This window comes from Neopsephotus bourkii, unplaced genomic scaffold (assembly GCF_033783945.1).
Source record: "Neopsephotus bourkii isolate Nb327-2 ecotype Australia unplaced genomic scaffold, CSIRO-AGI_Nbou_v1 NB_53, whole genome shotgun sequence".
Classification (NCBI taxonomy): Eukaryota; Metazoa; Chordata; class Aves; order Psittaciformes; family Psittacidae; genus Neopsephotus; species Neopsephotus bourkii.
Genome location: NW_026900570.1, coordinates 9,673,634 through 9,693,383, shown reverse-complemented (window position 1 = coordinate 9,693,383; position 19,750 = coordinate 9,673,634). Strand labels below are relative to the sequence as shown.

Below are 19,750 nucleotides of genomic sequence, written 5' to 3'. Positions count from 1 at the left end.
ATTGAATAAGAATAAAAAGAAAGAAAGAAAGAAGAAAGCTGCCTCCTGACAAAACTGCAGTATAATCCAACAGGCAAGGCAGGGTCAGCAAATGTGTATTTCAGAGAAAAATCTCTTCTCTGAGTTGCACTCTGGGTTTTTTATCTATGATGCAGCTCTCAATGGCATTTGTTTGATACCTTAGGCTTCTCCTGTCAGTGATCTTTTTGCATATGGAGCAAGTTATAGTTTGTACTTATAGCAACACCTCAGGTGCCTCCATGGAGACTATCGGTCCTTAGAATGAATTAACTGTACAAAGAAACAGTCCTTGCCATGAAGAATGTATAACCCCAGACAGGCAAAAGGAGTTATTTTTGCCTTATTTTATGGTAAAAAATGACTTGGATTAAGTACAACATACGGAAATGTATATAACAGAGAAGTAAAAGTAAAGTATTTTCATTTTTCCTATAAATTAGTTAAAATGGCAAAGCATGAAAAAAATCTGTCTTTGAACTACAGTTCAAATTCAAGATCAGAAGTGCTATTATAACTAATATAACTAATAATATTATTCCAACTCATAGCTGTGAAGCATAAAGCCTTATTCAGGAAGAAACCACTAGATCCTCTTTGTTTTGAAGAAGAAAACCCAAGATGCAATTAACTCCTCCTGTTGATTTGGGGCAGAGGAAACAGAGGCCAAGGCACAAAACCAGCATAGGTAAACCTGATTGCTGGTTGTATTTTCAAAGCAGTCCTAAAAGCCTGGCTTAGTTTTACTGTACACCTCTGTATTATGGACCAATGGTCCACAGGCCTTTCTGGCTGTTGGTTACATTGCCAGTCTCAAAAGCCAATGATGATGGGAGATTATAAACAGCTAAATTAAAAAAATAATTTCAACATTAATACTTCTGCTCCTACTTTCTAGAGGAGATTGTACTCCCAAGGTGTCTTCAAGGGACACTGGTTGACCTGGTGTTCTGCCAGTGCTTGACAGACATATGTCAAGAATTCACACGGAGATGGCCTGTCAGATCTAATTAACATGGAGTTACATATTGTTATATTTGAATAGCAATATAGTGCAAATGATCAGAAAAGCTACCTAACATATGAGAAAGAATGAATGCTACTTCATGTGTAAAAAGTAGACAGACATCTATCTGAGGAATCCTTGCTTCTTTTCTAATAGTAGTCTTAATAGCAACATATAATAATGAAAACTGTTTTATAAAAGACATCAGTACTGGAGTAGTGACACATAGACATTAGAATTCAATAGGCAGCTAGAATTATTTTGAATCATTGTCCTCTGTAGTGCAGAGCTGCTTGTGATTCAATTTTGACTGTTCATTTAAAACACATACTGATATTTTTCATGGGGGAGAAGAGAGGAGTATACAGTAAAACTTCCCGTTGCGAGTGTCTTTTATATAGGCTATGTCACAAATTGCTTTACTTCACTACAAAGATACGTTCTAATAAATAATAGCTAAACAACAGAGAAGCAAAACAGGTGAGAGGAAAAAAAAATCTTCCTAACATCTTTTAAAATGAAAATAAACATTGCATAAAGATCTAACAAGGTTGTTCCAAATGGCATGATATTCAGAAGTTTCTTTTACCAGAAATTATGAGACAAAATGTAAAGAAACTCAGAAAAAGTGGAAGGAGGAAAGAAGTATGAAAGAAAAAGATGACATTATGGAGTAAGCTTGAGTAAGTCTATAGACAAAAAATACTAATTGGATCTTGAAATGAAAATGGGGTTCTGTATGTATGTTTGAGGGTTTGTAATGTTCACTCCTTTGAGTGCTAAAGGGGGAAACATTCTGCGCATTCAAAACCAGCAGAAATCAGGTCAGTCAAAGAGGAAGGAGTTACGGTAGTCCTAGTGAAAGGAGCTGCAGGCATGGATGACAAGATCGCTGTTGAGAAACATGGTAATGTTTCAGCCTTTGGACATATTCTGTTGTTATTTTAGCTTGTCGCTGCTCTTTCTTGCTTAAAATGCAGTTGTTTTTTTATTGAAAGTCAAGATTTCAAGCAAGTGAAATGATGTGTTTCATTTCATATAACAGGGCTGTTTCTAATCCACATTCCTGCTGTGACTCATTACAGCATGCTGTCCCATACAGCTCCACTTACTTAAAAATACTACATTCCAGTATTAACATTTTAAATCCCTCAGACTCTCAAATTGTGGGTTTTATCTGATACTCTTTAAAGAAAACTTGTGCTTTGGAAGAAAGTTTATCAAATGTCTTGAATTTTTGGGCAGGATTATAATTTTGCCACAAGAGATTTGAATTCCAACCCTCCCCGGTCTTGAAAGTTCCTTTCCGGTACTGATGAAAGCCGAGGATGGGGTTGGTGCACTAGTTAGCACACTAGTTTTCTTGTCAAACTGCTAACTCCTGACAACGATGGCAAGCGCTTGTATTAGATAACAGAAAGCCATGCAGCAGACGGCGCACTGCTTTGAAAGCATATGGCATTATTTTTTTCCCTCGTTGAGCCACAGTGTAGAAGTACATGTCAAAACAACATCTATTTTAGAAAGAAAATGGTTAGATCCCATTGTTGATTTACACTCTCTTCACACTTTATGATGAAGTCAAAACTCATGGTAACAAGAGAAAGGAGCTGACTGCAAGGGCTGAATTCGTTTAGTTTTAATCCCCAAAACAAATGATGAAAAGTGAGAAAATGCAGACATATTCAGTGAGATTAAAACAAAAGAGAATGAAGTCCAATATTTACTAAATGTGCCTGGAAAAGCTGCATCCATGGGCCCACTCAGCTTTTCCTTTCAGGAAAGACAGGTCTGTCCAATGGATGAGTCTATATAGCAAAACAGCTTTTACATCTAATTTTCAGGCTTACGCAGATGAGATACAGAGCAACTCTCGATTCTCATCTGCCAAGCACCACACCAATTTGCCTTTTGAAGGCACAATGTGGTATATGATTCCTTGATCATCCCAGTATTGCAGCAGCAGTTGTTGAAGAGGACTGTGTGCCCACTGGTTTCCTCAAGCAATAGGGTAGGAAGACTGAAAAAGGATTGTGCCCTTTGAGGCAACAATGCACTTTGTGCGAATGACAACAAAATGTGATGGGAGACCTGATGAATGGGATTTAGGGTAAATAAGATAAACTCTTGGTGCAACTTATGTCCTGAAAAGCATACATTTGAAACCAAACCAAAATAGGTACATTCCCAGAAACTTTTCTGGGCCACACTAATTTTCTTCTCCTTTGAATCTAACTCAGCAAGCCTTCCTCTGTAAATGTCATGAAGTTTCTACCTGAACCTAAGAACCAGCTACCCTTTATACCCAAGCAACCTTGAAGATGTTTCACTTGTGACAGTACAATTGTACTTTTCACTTGGGATGGAATAAAAAATCAAAAACTCCAGTACTTTTTGCAGGACTTGGATCAGACCATTACAGAGAGCCTGTGAAGCTCTCAAAGTAGTCTATAGGCAGTTCAGAAATCCAACACATACCCCACAGAGTTAAATAACACTGTTCTCATTCTACTGCACAGACAAAAAAGAAGCAGAAGAAAAGTAATTCAGTGTTTCAAATAAGTTTGCTGACTGTCAGTGGAAAAACTTCAGAGGAAACTATTTTTCTGGCAGTGTTACTTATTACCATCACATGGTATATTTCAAGTAACCTAGGGGCCACAGAGTCACACCACCCATGTCAGACCTAAAGTTTGAGCTAGCTGTGAATAAACAAAAACTTTGCCTCAGAGAGAGGCAAATATCCTAAGGCTAGCTCCTGCCCTCTGGCATGGGACTGCTCCCACAGCATCCCTTCAGGGTTGCTGCCTTAGGAGACCTTGTGCTTGGCTTCATCCCAGCTGTCTGCCTTTTCTAAGGTCAGAGATAGATGTGTACAAATTTAATGAAAACTTTTTTCTTTTTTCTTTTAAATCCAACTTTTTTTTTTTTAGTGTGGAGCTTTTCTCCTTACCTTTATCTTTTTCTTGCTGGAATCCATGATCATTTTCCAATCTGACCCATTGTTGCTGTAGCCAATTTTGAATTTTTTCATGAATACTTTGTTTTCTCGGTGCTTGCCTCCTTGGACAATTATTCCCCTCACTTTCTTTTCTTCTCCAAGGTCTATCTGAAGCCATTCGTTTGTATATGGATGAGTAGTTGGTGGCAGCGCCCAACCTGAACGGCTTGTTATGAGGCGAGCATTTTCTGGGATCCAGTTTCGATCAACTTGAGTAGATGCAGTAATCTGAGAGTCAGGAATGAGCCCAGACACCATACCCAGCATCCCAGAGCAAGGATAATCTACAGAAAAACAAGCAAAAAACTAGTTAATTTGAACAAGCACCAAAACAGAAACAGGACACATCAGTCAATTTATCTATCATGAGCAATTACTTATTTCTTTCTTACATCCAAAATAATCTTTCTGGATTTGTGTATAATTTTCATTTGTTCAAACTTGCACATCCTAGTTTTGGCAGGAAGTACCAAAATACCACAAGTATTTCTGGCTTGGTGGGAACCAAAAGGATCAGAAAATCGTATTCTATTCTTGTTTTCTATTCTTCTTGTTAAGGCAAAGAGTGCAGGGTCACGTCTGAATTTGTGAATATTCCCATAGAGAAAACTTCCCAAATCAGCCAAAACCTGGTTGCAGAATCCTTAATTTTGGTGACACTGGAAATGGAAATCTTTTATACATTCTGTAACTTATAATTTATTGCTGTACTTGAAATTTTCATGTCGTGTTTCTTTGGTCTTTCAGGCTTTTTCAAATGACACAGAAACTAAATAGTTGCTTCTTTTGTGGTCCCAGATAAATGTAAGTTCAAAGTTTCTGCTAACAAGAAATAGAGATTTCCAATATACAATGCAACAGCAGTTCTGCTGATATTACCTTCATCTAATCTGAAAAGATTTCATAGAATGACTTGGTATTCTATAACATAGTAATCAGTGATATTGTTTTCCTGCTTTATGGAAACCAGTCATAAGAAACATTTTCAAGACTAAAGAAACACTTTAACTGAAAAACAAAAAGGATAATCTCTAGAACTATTTTAAATCAGTGCCAATGAACTGTATTAAGTGCTGTAAATTGATGGTCTGTATTTTTTAGAAAAATCAACTTTGTAAATCTATTAAATCATTAATATTTTCTTTAAATATAAGTTGTATTTTTACATATAAAAATGCTTTTATTTTGTAGAAGTCATAGAAATACTAAAACTAGGTGGAAAAAAGACTTCAGAAAACATTAATGCTTGTGACTGGTTTGTTTTTTGGTTTTTGGTTTTGTTTTTTTTTTTTTTTTTTTAATCCAAGATAGTATTTTGATGATAACGCTTGAATAGACTTCAGAACTAAGTGTTTGTACCTTGCGATGCAAGCTATGTATGTTTGTTTCTTGGGAAACCTGCTGAGAACTATCTATAAATAGCAGGCATGAGAAAGAGACACTGGAGGTTTAGGAAGGAAAAACAAGATAGGAATTTGCAAAGTGTCCCTGTATTTCAGGTATTCTGCATAAATCTATAAAATAATTAAACTGAACACGTAAAAGGCAATGCCAGAACAACATTCAGATAACCCTGTATGTTTGGGTTGTAGTGTTTTATTGTGTTTGGTTTGTTGTTTTTTTTTTTCCATTTATCCACTCACACCACAGTGGAAATAGTGAAAATGCATTTCACTCATAAAAATAAAACAGCAGAGGCAAAATAAGTTCCCTTGGTTTTAAAATCCTTACCAAGACATACCTGTTATCTTGCAGCCATAAACTTCAAATCTTAGTGATACTCCATTTTCCCAAGACACAGGTCTAATTCTCACAAACCGTGTTAAAACTGGTTTGGCAAAAGGTCTGTAAACAACATCAGTGGGATTGCTATTCCCTTGAAACACCTTTGTGTGGAAAGAAAAAGTATATATTTGTTAGTCTTTCTCTTAAATAGTGTTTATAATTCTGTGTTTTACAGATAGTTATGATTCAAGGTCTAACCACGGTTATCTAGGGAAGGGAGGTTTGAGACGAAAGACTTGTGTAGGGAATTATTTCATTAAACTCTAAGCCAATTTTTGGAGACAGATAAACTTTCCTTGGAGAGTTAAAAAAGAAGATTCAACATGTTCAATAATATTAAAAAATACTTGCCAGCTGCAGAGTCCCATAACACACCATAACACTGCAGAGCAGATCAGGAGAGGTCAGGACCATTTTAAGAGCAAGAGCTCAATTGAGTGCAACAAGGGTCTGTCCACTCCCAGTCTATTTTGAAGTGTTCCTGATGTCCAGATCTATATGCAGGAATGACATATGATGGTCTTTCTCACCCAAGGACTGCCATGTCCTGGAAGAATCCCTCAACGTCCCATTAGGCAGATTTATTCCTCGTACATTTATAAAATGATGCAAAAAGCTTCAGAACCTCTGGGTCAGACCATAAATATCCCATACAGAGTTAGGATAAAAACACACATTATTTTGTTATCCTTAGACTTAAAAGAGTTTTGCGGAGCGTATTGTGCAAAGCTTGCTTTGTTAACCTGCTGTTTTAAAATAATTTTTAAGAAGGATAAACATACTCAGTTTTTCTTGCATACTGAGATGGAAGTCTATTTAAAATGTACATGTCAGGCTCTAAGATTTTGTCTGTGTCTCCTGAGGCTAGCAGTCAAATTATATGAACAATGAGACTTCCACAAGAAGGGACAGGATTGTGTTGTGCTTTCACGTTGAGGATCCTGCAGACACGCTCTTTCCTAGCAAAGCTGAAACCTTGCAATGTTCTAGCCCAAAGAAGGTGATTCAGCTTCCTGTTTCTTCCTCACGTAGAGAGGAGCAATTTCCTGTTTTCCATAGATATAAACCTCTCTCCTTTTATGGGAGATACATACACTGTCCACTTTCCTGTTTGTTACTTGCAGTAACTGCACTCATGGAGCAGAGACCAGCAGCGCACAGCTGTCAACTCATCAGTCTCAGTTATATCTCAAGTAATTTAACATAGGAGTTTCATAGTTAGCAAAAGATTTTAAATGGAGCTACTTTTCAGCAACTTTTATTTTCTCTGGGAGAACCTACTGTAGTTTTGTCAAGGTCTGACTGATAGAGAAAATCAGTCTTTTCTCAAAAGTACATAGCTTCTCATATGCAATTAGTGAGCTCTTCTGTCCCAGTTCTCATGTGAGGCTGCCTTGAAGGGATTTGCAGCTGCCTGCTTTTGCTGTTTCTTCAGTAGCCAAGACTACTTAACTTTTCATTTGTTTAAAAATATCAGAGGAAGAATGGTGCATAGTTTTTCTTGACCTGATTAACAGTAAAATATAGCCATTTTAGAAACCTGATTCTTTTATAAACCCTTTGAACAAATAACACAGGTTTAGTAAGTGTTCTCACTAAGGACATCATGTACAAGACAAACTCATGTAAACTACACTCTTGAAGAGTTTACAAATAGAAGCTGGTATTGAAGATCAAGAAAGGTCTGATTCTGAAAGAGGCATTTGTTCAGATCATGGAAACCAGAGCTAGGAGACCCTGTGTTTCAGGAGACTGGCCACATTTGCTTCTCTTGTGACTTTAGGCAAGCCAGTTATTGTACCTCTATACATCATTATACAGTACCCACACTGTAGCATTTGACCATCTAAAGTTCCTTCTCTGTAAAAACAGGATAATACCTGTCAAAGAGAAGCTGTCAGGATTCATTTTTTGTTGTTTTACCAAGTGTTTCAAAGAAGAAAGATGTATATGTTAAACACTGCTATCATTTTGCTTAGATAAATACAGCAGACTTGGTGTAGCACTTACAGATGAATCAGGGACAAATATCAGTAACCAAATATTTAGAGCTAGATATGGTTACATTGATAGAGTTTAATATTGTACAGATCTTCTCGGTCTTCACAGAAGGGTCAAAAAAAGCTATTTTGAAGGGAGGTACCACAAAATCTTTCCAGTTGCATCAGCCGCTGGCAGCCTCTAGGGATGCTGCTCTGGGGCACATCCTGAGCGAGGTGGGAAGGGAAGCACAGCCTCACTGGGACTATTCATGTGAGAGTTGGAGCAGAACTGACTTCTCAGTAATGAGCTCTATGCTCATGGTAGCACATAATGAAGATTTTTCTTAGGAGTGCCTAAAGCTGTTTCATTGGGAGGTCACAGAGAGCAAATCTGCTGATAAATGGAAAGGTGCTAAAAATCTATAAGGATGGAAAGATGTGCCTAATTATCTGTCTGCATGACCCCCATCACTGAGGAGCTTGGAAGTCTAACGAACTACTAATCACTTGCTAGCCCTCCTGCAAGACAGCATGGCTATGCACAGGGATCTGAGGCACTGACACACTGCATATCCACAGCTTCATTGCAGATAAGGGAGCTACATATCTTTAAAAAAGTTCCCCACAGTGTTTTTCTTAAGGTCACATACAAAGTCTCTGGCAAACTAGGAAGCAGCAGCACACTCCAGGGAAAAGAGTCGAACCACTCACATTATTTTGGGTACAACAGACAGGACAGCACCTTGCACCATTTTCAGTTGCTTTGTGCTTTGGATAAACAATTTTTGTAGTTCATTACTACTGAGACAATAGCTATGTTTTGGATTTGGGATATTATTAACCCTGAGCAATCTGATGAAAACTGTGATACCTTAATCCTGTTTATTTTTTTAAACAATTGATAGTAATTAACAGTTCTTGGCCAAAGAGAGGTACGGGAGAAAAGACTTACGACAGGCTTGTTTCCCTCCTTCAGTGTAATCCAGTCCTCTCCATTGGAGCTGACATCTACGCGGTATGTTTTCAGATAATATTCTTTCTTTGTTTCTTTTGAGATGGCTCCTTGAGTCCCAATTCCAGAAACAAAGCGGAGAAGGCCTAGATCTACCTGTGGTAACAAATGAATTGAGACAGAAGGACAATCAGTTCAGAGCATAACAGCACTGCAGAAGTGACACCCACTCTGCCCCCTCCCCCCTCCCCCATGTTTTACAAATATAATAAGGATTTCATATAAAGGAAATTGCAACATATTGTTGATAATAATATAGCCATAATGTCCTTTTTTGGTAAATAGTGTCAACACAAGAGATGGGAACATTTGCCTAATTACCCAGAAGTGTTATTCACATGCCAGAGAATTAAATTTCCTCTGTGGAGGAGGAACAAGAGACCCCATCAGTGCAATGGAAAACACCAGGCTGTAGAGAAGTTAATAGAGATGCTCCTCAAGGATCAGTCTCGTGTACAATCTTACTTCATACTTTAACTACCTTGAATAGATGCTAATGAAATTTGCTAAGGACACAAAGCTGCAAGGCATTATCAATACAGGGGAGACTCATGCAGTGAGAACTGAACGACCGTAAGGACTGCAGTATTAGAAATGGGATGAAATTTAATAGTTCAATATCAAAGTTGTGCACTTAGGGAATGATAACTAGAATTCTTCTAAAACCCAGGAGATCATCATTTGCAAACAGAAGAGAAGAAAAGAAACCTCTGGTGTATTAGTGAGTCACAAGATACTTATGAATCACTGTGTGATTTTGCTGGGGAAAAAGCAAATGAGTTTCTTGTACTGTATGATGTATTTGAAGAAAACAGAAAGAAGCATTAGCAGAGGTGCAATAATTTTGCTCTGTCAAATGACATTAGAACATTAGAAAATAATGACATTTTGAAATTGCAGGAGAAATGAATGCTATAGTGTGCACATGAATGCGTGTTAGAGGCCCTCTCTCTTCTTCACTCATTCTTTCTCCTTCTCTCGTGAAGTTACATTGCAGCCAAATGGACAAGTGATCTAGGTTAAGTTTCCCTTCCCCCACTTGTTTATTTGTTTGTCAACCAAATCTGTTTACTTATCTAGTTCATCATGTGGTATGACAGAAGATGTATTGACATTGCTGGGAGGATGGTGTGGGGTGCAGGAGTGCAGCTACTCAAAGTCAGTTCTGCTGGCAAACAAAACCTTTGTCCCAGTATACAACTCCAGCTGCCAAATGGATGAAACTAAGCACAAAACTTTCTCACAGCCAGGTTGGTGACACAGCTTTGAAATGCCTTACAGCCTTTCTTTAACCATAATAACAAACCAATGAAAAGCAAAGTCATCGTTCTTTTTCTCTGCAGCTAGAATCTTCTCTTTGTTTCCTAAAGCAACCCACTTAATTTCAATATAAAATGAGACTACTCATATGATATTAATTGGAATAATTTATTCCCCTAAACTTCAGTTGTCCAGACCTTAGTAGGATAATAATAGGTTAATTAACTCTTCCCAAGTGAATGGCCCATGAATGTCTTAGGCTTTTTATTATTTCCCAAGTTCCAGGACGCAGAATATATGACCCTTCTGTCCCACAGGCATCCTTTTTCCTGGATGTGTGTCATATATCCAAAGGCGCTGGAGCAGTTAAATCAACATGCTCTCTCAAAAGGTTGAAGGAAGTGCTTGAGGACAGACTGGTTGCTCTTTCAATGCCCATGTCATATGTGAGGCATTTTGAAGTCTTCCAGCACAAGAATAGGAGCCTTGTGTGTGACAGATAGAACAATCTCTCAGGGCAAAGCCCCTGCCCCCGTTTTTAAGGCTGGTAAATTCTATATGTAACATTTTAGCCCTTGTCTTTAGGGGTGAAATGCTGAAACATATTTTTCTGTCATGACACAAAAGTTCAGTCTTAAAAAAAAAAAAAAAAAAAAAGAATCCCAGCACCACCTTACAAAAACAATCAAGTGATTTAAAGTAACTGGAGAGTCTCAGATGTTAGATTGTTGCAATCTGAAAGTTAATGGGGGAATGTGGGCATCACTGCACTGAGCAATCTCAGCTTAACTTGAAATGCTCTCCAAACTGTACTCTGCTGATTGTAAAGTGTGCTGCACTGAGTTATGTCCAATACCACATTCACTTCCAGGCTGAAGTGCACTTGAAAATCTGGAAGTCTGAGGGAGTGCAGAGCTAAGTTATTTAAATGATCTGCTTCTCTTACAATTTGAAACAGCTCTTCAGTTTTGAAATGATTAGGGTCCCAACCCTGTACTGTTCCAGCTGATTTGAAATGATTCTAGTAGGGGCTTTTTAATATACAGTAAGTACTTCATTGTGAATAAAGTCAAGAAATGGCCTATTACAAGAGTTCTAGGTATTTGAAGGCAAGCTAAAATTTAACATTGGGCATTTAGGGGAAGGTTTGATTAGTTGATGCCTGAACTAACAATTACAGCTACCAGTCACTGTTAAAGCAACTCAGGCTTGTTTCATCAAAGAATTTCAGTTCCCCAGATTATGCTTGGTCCCAAATGCTGGTATTCAATGTACCTCTCTAACTCCCAGGGCACTGAATATCCCACAGCATCTATCCCACTGCCTAGGTCTAAGTCCTAGACACTCAATGAATATAGCCTGAAATCTGGCAGAATTTAAAAGGCAGGCAGGAATTCTCCTGCCAGAAGTTAGCAGCTCAGCTCACCGGGAGAGAAAGACTCTGAGAAGACCTCTAATTTATTGCCTCTAGATAGGGAAGGGGAAACCTCATTAGTGCTCATGGCTCCAATAACTGTGTAATATGGTACAGGAATAGGAAGGCATCTCTTGTTAGTGAGAACATCCCTTCCTATAGATGCGCTCTATCCAGATCAGCAAATCTAGTGGGCTTCTTAAAAACTGGAACTATAGTCCTCTCCTGGAGCACCTGGAGGTTGATGGGTTGAGTGTTTAGCTATGTGCAACAGTTTTAAACCTCTTGGAAAAGCAAGCTGCAGCTCCAGGCCTGCCACATACCAGGGGGTGTTTGCTCACAAGCTGATAGAAGAAAAAAGAATAACCTTTCTCCATTAGTGTTTTGTGGAAAAGGAGAAGTGCAAATAAGAAAGGTGGGGCTAAGCAGAAGAGAAGCAGAAGGATTGGAGTTTTTAGTACTAACTCTGTGTCAATGCAGGGGTTCAGGAAAGAGGCAGAGCTTAAGGCATTTTCTTCCCTTTGACAGTTCTTTGCTGTAGCCTCCAGAAAGGAACCGCTTCTCTCCAGGTGCGTGCAAACAGAATTGCAACACTGAGCACCCCTCTGTGGTGCCTAAGTATGTTTGTAAATCAAGCTCTCTAAATGTACCAGGCTTCTCCTCCAAGTAAGGTGAGAGAAATAAATTATGCAGAGAACTCCCCTCAGAAACTGCATGACATTTTAATGAGCTATTGAGCTCAATTTCATTAACCACTTTGTGATGTATTTTGTTTTCTTTCCAATGATTTTTAAAACTTTACTTTCTGTAAAATGCAAAATTGTGTGTAAAATGCACATTCTAAATGTTGCAGAGTTGAAGTTCAACCATATGAACTGCTATTAACAGTTGGCACTTAAGGGTACCAAAATGTAGCTGTGGTAAGACACAGTTCTGAACAACTTTAGGCGGAGGAATTATTGCAGAGGGTAGTATCTCTAGTACAGCTGTGTTACCAAACAGATAGGAGTTCTTAGGCTTTTTGGAGGCTTATGCTTATAGAGTACACTGTGTGATTTCCAATCTACTTTTATGTCATCTCCACAGAGGTCTCGAAGTGTTAACATGACCAGAAGTAACCTATTTTTCTCAGATTCTGTCTCCTCCAGCTGAGGTAGCAATACAAATCTTTAACAATTATTTTTCTTGTGGCCTTTTTGTTTCAAGAACTTGTGTTTCACATTAAAATGAACTGTGAAGAGAGGTGGTGATGAAATACAGTACTTTTGAAGATGAACATCAAATGCATTTCCCTGCAATTATTTGACATTTAACTTTCTGCACATATGATAAACAAACATCTGGTATTTATTTTAGAGGATGCAAGCAATTTTAGAAGTTATTGCATGCTGTATGGCTGTGATCCGAGATAGGCAGCTGTCTCCAAACCTGGAATCTTGACATTTCATTTCCATGACCAGAGTTTCAGCTTTGACTAACTGCAGTATGTTGCTAATTGGGTTTTTTTCAAAATTTGTTCACTTTCATTCAGATAAAAAAGCATATCTCTCTTGGAAAATGATGCCTTAGGGCCTTATGCAAAGCCACAGCCTTTGATAATTGCCAGTGCAGCAACGTGACTGCCTTCATTAGCAAGTACAAGACTGGGAGTGGACTTGCCTGTAGGAATGGGCCCCTAACTTACAAGAAATACAGAACATCTAAAGTGTGTGTGGTTTGTTTTTTTTTTTACAGGAGAGAAATGTTCATGTAAAAAAAGCCCTAGCTGTTCCTCCTTCTAAAATCAACTTTTTTTCCTGCCAGAGCATATTGCAAGACACTAGCTCTTTCTACATATGAATTACTTCCTCACTATTTATTCTGCAATATCTTTCAGCATCCAGGAAAAATATTTTTATTGCTGTCTTACTGTTTCCAAAGACAGTGGGTGGGTGACGCATTTTTAAGGCATACATGTAGAAGGGGTGGCATGCACATACTCATTTTATTAGACACCAGTTAAAGAGAAGGAAAACCAATAACAGTTAGCTCTGTACAATGAATGATGTAGCAAGTCTTAGTGAACTGCTGGATAAAGAACACACAACATACAAGACTTGAAATTAATACTGCTGCTTCCTTTCATCATGCATAACCATGTCATAGTATGGAAGACCATATTTTCAGAATGAAAGTCTGCCTCGTAAAATAAAATACAGTCATCGAGGGAGCTGTAGCAAGGGAGCAGTTTTACCAGCTTTTAACACTCCTACTGTAGGTCTGTCTGTTTAACAGCCTGAGAAAATAAAGGACAAAGTGCTGGAGTTTGATTAACAACAGGAAGCTTTTTGTTGTGGGCATCTCTTGTGGCTTGAAAAGCTGTATAATCCATCACTTGACACAACATACCAAAGTAAATATTTTCAGAGAACTCTGTCATTTCCCTAGATAGCAGACAGTGCTCTGAGTCAGATTAACTGTTGTGATGCTTCACTGTTCTGTCAAATATTTAATTAAGCAATAGTTCATCTTTTTTATTAGTTGTTGCTGTTGATTTGACCAATCATGCTCTCCTATGATGTATATACAATTACCAGTCAATTCCTTTATTTACTGAGCTTTAAGTAAAGAAGATTATAATGCTAAGCAGAAATGGCACAAGCTTTAGTAGAAATTCTGAAAACAGTCTAATTAATTTGGCTGGAAAATTACTTTCAAAAGTCTTTGTCCTTGAAATGAGTTACAAAAGCACAAGTCCTTGCTTAATGACAGGGTGTAAATATTCATCCTGCGTTTAGTGACAGTAGTTAAGGCTGTAAAGTGTTCTAGATCTTTGTGCAAAATTCTCAGTGATACTGTGGCAGCTCCGTAAAAAGAAAAAAGAGGAGACATTGATGTTAGTAAGATCTCTCCTGAATCACTGAAGTCTTTCTTATTGACCTTGACAGCAACATCCTGAAAGCCCCAGAAGAGAAAGCAGCTAATCACATGCTCAACTTCTAGTTTGTGCCTAACAACTGCCCTTAGTCAGTATGCTTTGCTATGCTATGCTATTTGCTATGCTGTGCGCTTGCAGCCCAGAAAGCCAACCGTATCCTGGGCTGCATCAAAAGAAGCGTGACCAGCAGGTCGAAGGAGGTGATCCTGCCCCTCTACTCTGCTCTCATGAGACCTCACCTGGAGTATTGTGTGCGCTTCTGGTGTCCTCAACATAAAAAGGACATGGAACTGTTGGAGCAAGTCCAGAGGAGGGCCATGAGGATGGTCAGGGAACTGGAGCACCTTCTGTATGAAGATAGGCTGAGAAAATTGAGGCTGTTCAGCCTGGAGAAGAGAAGGCTGCATGGAGACCTCATAGCAGCCTTCCAGTATCTGAAGGGGGCCTATAGGGATACTGGGGAGGGACTCTTCTTCTTTAGGGACTGTAGTGATAGGACAAGAGGTAACAGGTTAAAACTTAAACAGAGGAAATTTAGATTGGATATCAGGAAGGAATTCATTACTATTAGGATGGTGAGGCACTGTAATGGGTTGCCCAGGGAGGTTGTGAATGCTCCATCCCTGGCAGTGTTCAAGGCCAGGTTGGACGAAGCCTTGGGTGGCATGGTTTAGTGTGAGGTGTCCCTGCCCATGGCAGGGGGGTTGGAACTCGATGATCTTAAGGTCCTTCCCAACCCTAACTATTCTATGGTTCTATGATTCTAATCAATCCTTATGTGACTTGGCAAAAATGGGGAAGCACGAAAGAGAAGATGAGCAAACATTCATGCTAAAGAAATATCAATGCTTGGCAGCAAAAAGGAAATAAACTTTCTTTAGCAACTGAAATATTCCTCACAATCTTCACCTTCTGCCCAAATGCTTCTCTGCAGCAGAAAAAAATTCAAGTATAAAGATTCCTCCAACTGACAACAAAGAATAGACTTAAAGGATGTCATCACATTAAGATACTGGTGCTGGGATCGCAGTACTGAGTACAGTAATGTTTTTAGAGGAAGATCAGCCAGTTTCTACAAGAGAAAATTTAAGATAATGATGAAAAAGTATGACTGATGAACATAAGAGAGCCTTAGTCAACATTATGGGGCTGTTCAATAAGGAAAAGATGCAGAAAGTGTAAGAGAAATGAAATCCAGAAAGAAAAAGGAAAAAAAGACAATGAAGAAATGAAAGAAAAGACCTCTGTGTCTCTGACAGAGGAAAGATAATGCTTGTGTGGGCTGTGTTGCATCTGGATTCATGGCACATTCTCCCACTCTTATGTTAATTTTTTTTTTGCATAAATCAGAAGTAACTAATTAAAAAAGAAATATTTAATTCTGACATGTTCTTTGAACTGGTGTTCCATCTGGTTCTGTTTGAATAGTAAAATCTGCTGTAGTTGTAAAAATTGGCAAGCAGCACTCTGGTAAAGAGAAACAAAAGAGACTCAGTATAGCAGGTTAATACACTAGCATTTCAACTTGAGACATTTCCAGAATTCAGCAAACCAAATAGCTCTAGTATGGAAACTATAAAGATCAAATGTGAAAGAGAAATGCTGCGACTGGGCCCAGAGAGGTGCTGCCACTGGTACACATTAGGTTTGTGTGATATTTTTAGTGTGAGTCTTTGAAGGAGTTGGGTTTAAATGCAAGGGCAATGCAGTGCTCCCCTGAAATGGGCTCACTACTGTATGAAATGCATCCAGTGCACATGCAGTGATAGGGAATGATCCTTCTGCTATTCGTTTGCAAGCTCCACCTTATGCATTCATGTGGTGCTCTGATGTAACATGATCGCTGTTCAGAAGACTCAGAAAATACCTTTTTCTTAATTTTTTTTTTTGCTTGAAAACTACTTAAAACCTGAACACCAAGATACAATAAACTCTGATAACAAAAGGAGGAAAATGTAATCGTATTGGATTTCTATAGACTCTGGGATCTAAGTAATCAGCATCTTATGTCATTCAAACCCTCTCTGTAGCAATGAACAGAAAGGCTGATTAACTCTCAGTGCTTTAGAGAAAAGAATGTTTTACATCTTGCAGGAGCATATCTTGCTGTGAAATATTACTTCTTTAAAATGAAAACCTTTGCTCTGCACTACATTAACTTGCAAATGGATAACCTAAGACATGTACAATGACTTGGTCAAAAAAAAGGAGGAATGTGAATGGCCCCTTTCTCCAGCTAAGATACTTAGGAACCCTTGCTGAGCAAGAAATGAGTCAGGAACGTAATACTTTTAATTAACGTTTTCTGAATACTTATTTGTAATTTACATTTAATTTTAAACCTGAACTTAATCCTCTGATCTGGAATGAAGACAACTATTTAGTGCAATTTGAATGTAACTTTCCCAGTTTGTGTTAGAAACTATAGAAAAGGGAAACTCTATAGCAATACTTGCAGAACCACTCTATTCTGAGAGAAGGACATAATTGTAGGACTCTTTTCCCCCGAAGTTTACTGAGCAGTTAATGCACAAATGGGAATCCAAAGCTTCTCTATCACGCTGCTTCACACGTGAATAACTGGGCTTTGGGTGGAAAACAGTGAATTTTGTCTATAAAGTTCTATAGGACTTTTTTTTTTTTTTTTTTTTCCAGCTGCTGTTCTGTTAAAATCAGAGGGCACAGGCAGAAGGACTTCATTTATAATGCTTTTGGTATTTTGAATATAAGTACAATATTACACATGTGTAAACATACAGAAATAACCTCTTCTTCCTGTTTCACAGCGTACCTATGCTAGTTGTGTAGGAAGCTAACGGTGAGATGGTATGCTATGCAGAATTAAACCTCTGCTGTCTCAGACAGCACACCTTGATGGTGTACATAGATTTGACTGTGCAGTGACTGTGTCAGGGTGAGTTCCACTGAAATCACTGGAACTTGTTACACTTAGATATTTTTAAAGTTCAGGCTTTCGGTTTTCTATGAAAAAGTAGCAACAAAATGAGGAAAAAGTGTCAGTGTTTAAGATTTTAAACTTTTAAAGCCTAATTTCACTGGCAATAGGAATAGGTGTATAGCCTGTGTCACGTAGACATACATGTATTTTCTTGTGATTGGCTTTCTCATCTTGGAAAATCGGCACAGTCTCTTTAAATCAGTCATTCATCCACAGGAGTCTGCATTCATTTATTTTCTGTTAAATGGAACTGTCAGTTTTGTTGCACCAGAATTCGATTTTCTATTTCATACACATTGTGTATGATGATTTTAATTTACTACTGGGTCACCAAGCAAGTCACTGCTTTTTTAAAATATGAGTTTCTGCTGCCTTCTAGAAAAGCGTCAGGTAGCTGCAGTGGTGAGGGTTCTGTAAATGTGCGGTGAAAAATGAGGGACAAAGACTATGCTTTCAAAGATCGTTTTGCTTTTTCTTTGCTACATCCCTCATAGCTCCCTGAACGCACACGTATAGATGAAATACTTCTGAGTCTGTGATTTGGGAGACCTTTTATCTGCTGTGCGCGATGCTCTTGTCCTGTGCTGGAGGACAAAGTGAGACAGCAGAAGGGATGGTGGAGGCTGCCAAGTCCCAAGACAACTTTCCCCTGCTATTAAAGCAAATGAGGGAGACTGCCTTTCCCCATCTCTGTCATTCTGCTCAAAGTCCAACCATGGGGAATTCGTTTCCAGGGTTTCTTTGGTCAGCTAATGATGCCTGGTTTGTGTAACCGCACTTTGCCTCCCTAAAACCTACCTCCAGTTATGTAAAGAGCAAAGCTATTGATTTGTAAGTGTTGTGGCTTTTAAAAATAATCATAGAACGTATTTTCTTAGTTAAGCTTGTCATGAAAGGGGGGAACACTCCTGTGGACAGTTGATTTTTAGGGCCCAATAAGAGCACTTTAAAATTGCATTATGTCACCTCTTCAGCTCGTAGCTTGAATTTAAAAGGATTTGCAATGGAGGAGCTGGCTCAGTCTCTGTTAAGGCTGAAAGCCACCTTAGTCTACAGTACTATGATCTATAACCTAAATATGTCCAGTTAAAATACGCCCTGGTGTTATATATGATAGGACAAATTGATCTTTTTGACAGCTTCAGAGGATCAACACATGAAATTAGTTTGGCCCAAAGTGTTCAACAGAGGAGACTGCAACAAAGAGAAGGACCAGACTACATAGGTACAGGTGGTTGGTGGAAGTTACGTATAAACAGTGCTTCTCTGACGTGAAGCCAGTTATTCCTGAAAACAGAGGAACCAAACCTCAGCTTAATGTTTGGTCAACTGTATTTTCTCTCCTAGTAGGTGTTGTTTATTAGACAGCTATGGCATTTATTCTGCCTTTTTAAAGCACTTTTGAAAACCTTGAATGAAAACATTAGAGATAAAGCAAAACAGGAAGCATTTACTTGTTGAAAAAAAAAATATATTTTTTTTTCATGTGGGAAGAAGACAAGTTGTTTTCTGAAGGGCAGGTATTTACCACTTGGAAGAAATCTCACTTATCCTTCCACTTTACCTATTTTGCTACGGCAGTGAAAATGTCACCTAAGGGGCAGAACAGAATAAAACTTGGATAGAAAATCTGGATGACACAAGGACAGGGGAGGCAAATAATAGCTCAGCTATCTGCAGCATGGATGCTGGGGTGGGGAAGGGCCCACTGGATGCATGAACTCCTCAGTTTCGTATTACTGTGTAGGTGTGGAAAGAGTGAATAAAAATGCACAATCACCTCTGCAAAGCATTTAGCAGTACACCTATCGTCTCCAACTCAGGGTCAGCCCGGTGAGAACCGAGACCTTTAGCTCAGTAACAACTGTGCTTATTATAACCTGTCTCAGTTGTGCGTTCCTAACCAAGGCTGTGTTTTTAGCCACTACCCTTAGTCACTTAACTTCTAGCCTTGAGCTCTACCTCACCCGCAGTTTGACACTGGCCTAGTCTTGTAGATTAATTTATTTCTGCTGGACTCAGAAAAATCTCCTCCTGAGACACCATTCTTCACATCTGCAGAAATTCCTGGCTGTGCTGAAGCAGATGTGTTGCAGTTCCTGGTAGCTGGATGGGCAAACCTGCCTCATCCCTCATGGGGTCCACAGGCCATCTGGGAGAGAGTTCCCCTGCCAAGCAGAATGGCACAAACAACTGCTTTTTTGGCTTGATGGCAGTTTAAAAAGCAGAAAACTCTAACAAACGTTTTGAGTCAAGCCAAACGTGAACCTGGTGAAAGGAAAGAAAAACCAGAGGGAGAGGAGTAATTTGTACAGAGTTTTTTTAAGTGGCTTTAATTTCTATGAAAGTAGAAGAAAAAGATTATTTGATTAATAAAAAGCCCCAACAATCGTGAT

The 19,750-nt window shown here is 38.6% G+C and overlaps 1 protein-coding gene across 4 annotated transcripts in view; it reads right to left on the bottom strand.

The window, feature by feature from the left end:
* Window positions 1-19,750, bottom strand: part of NRP1 (neuropilin 1) — a 116,905-nt gene that overhangs the window by 25,415 nt on the left and 71,740 nt on the right. For all 4 annotated transcript variants that reach the window (XM_061350219.1, XM_061350229.1, XM_061350238.1 and 1 more), the window contains exons 8-10: window positions 8,745-8,900; window positions 5,767-5,911; window positions 3,978-4,309 (exon numbers count right to left, since the gene is read on the bottom strand). In XM_061350219.1, the coding sequence (XP_061206203.1) occupies window positions 3,978-4,309; window positions 5,767-5,911; window positions 8,745-8,900 (633 nt within the window). The remainder of the gene's footprint in view (window positions 1-3,977; window positions 4,310-5,766; window positions 5,912-8,744; window positions 8,901-19,750) is intronic.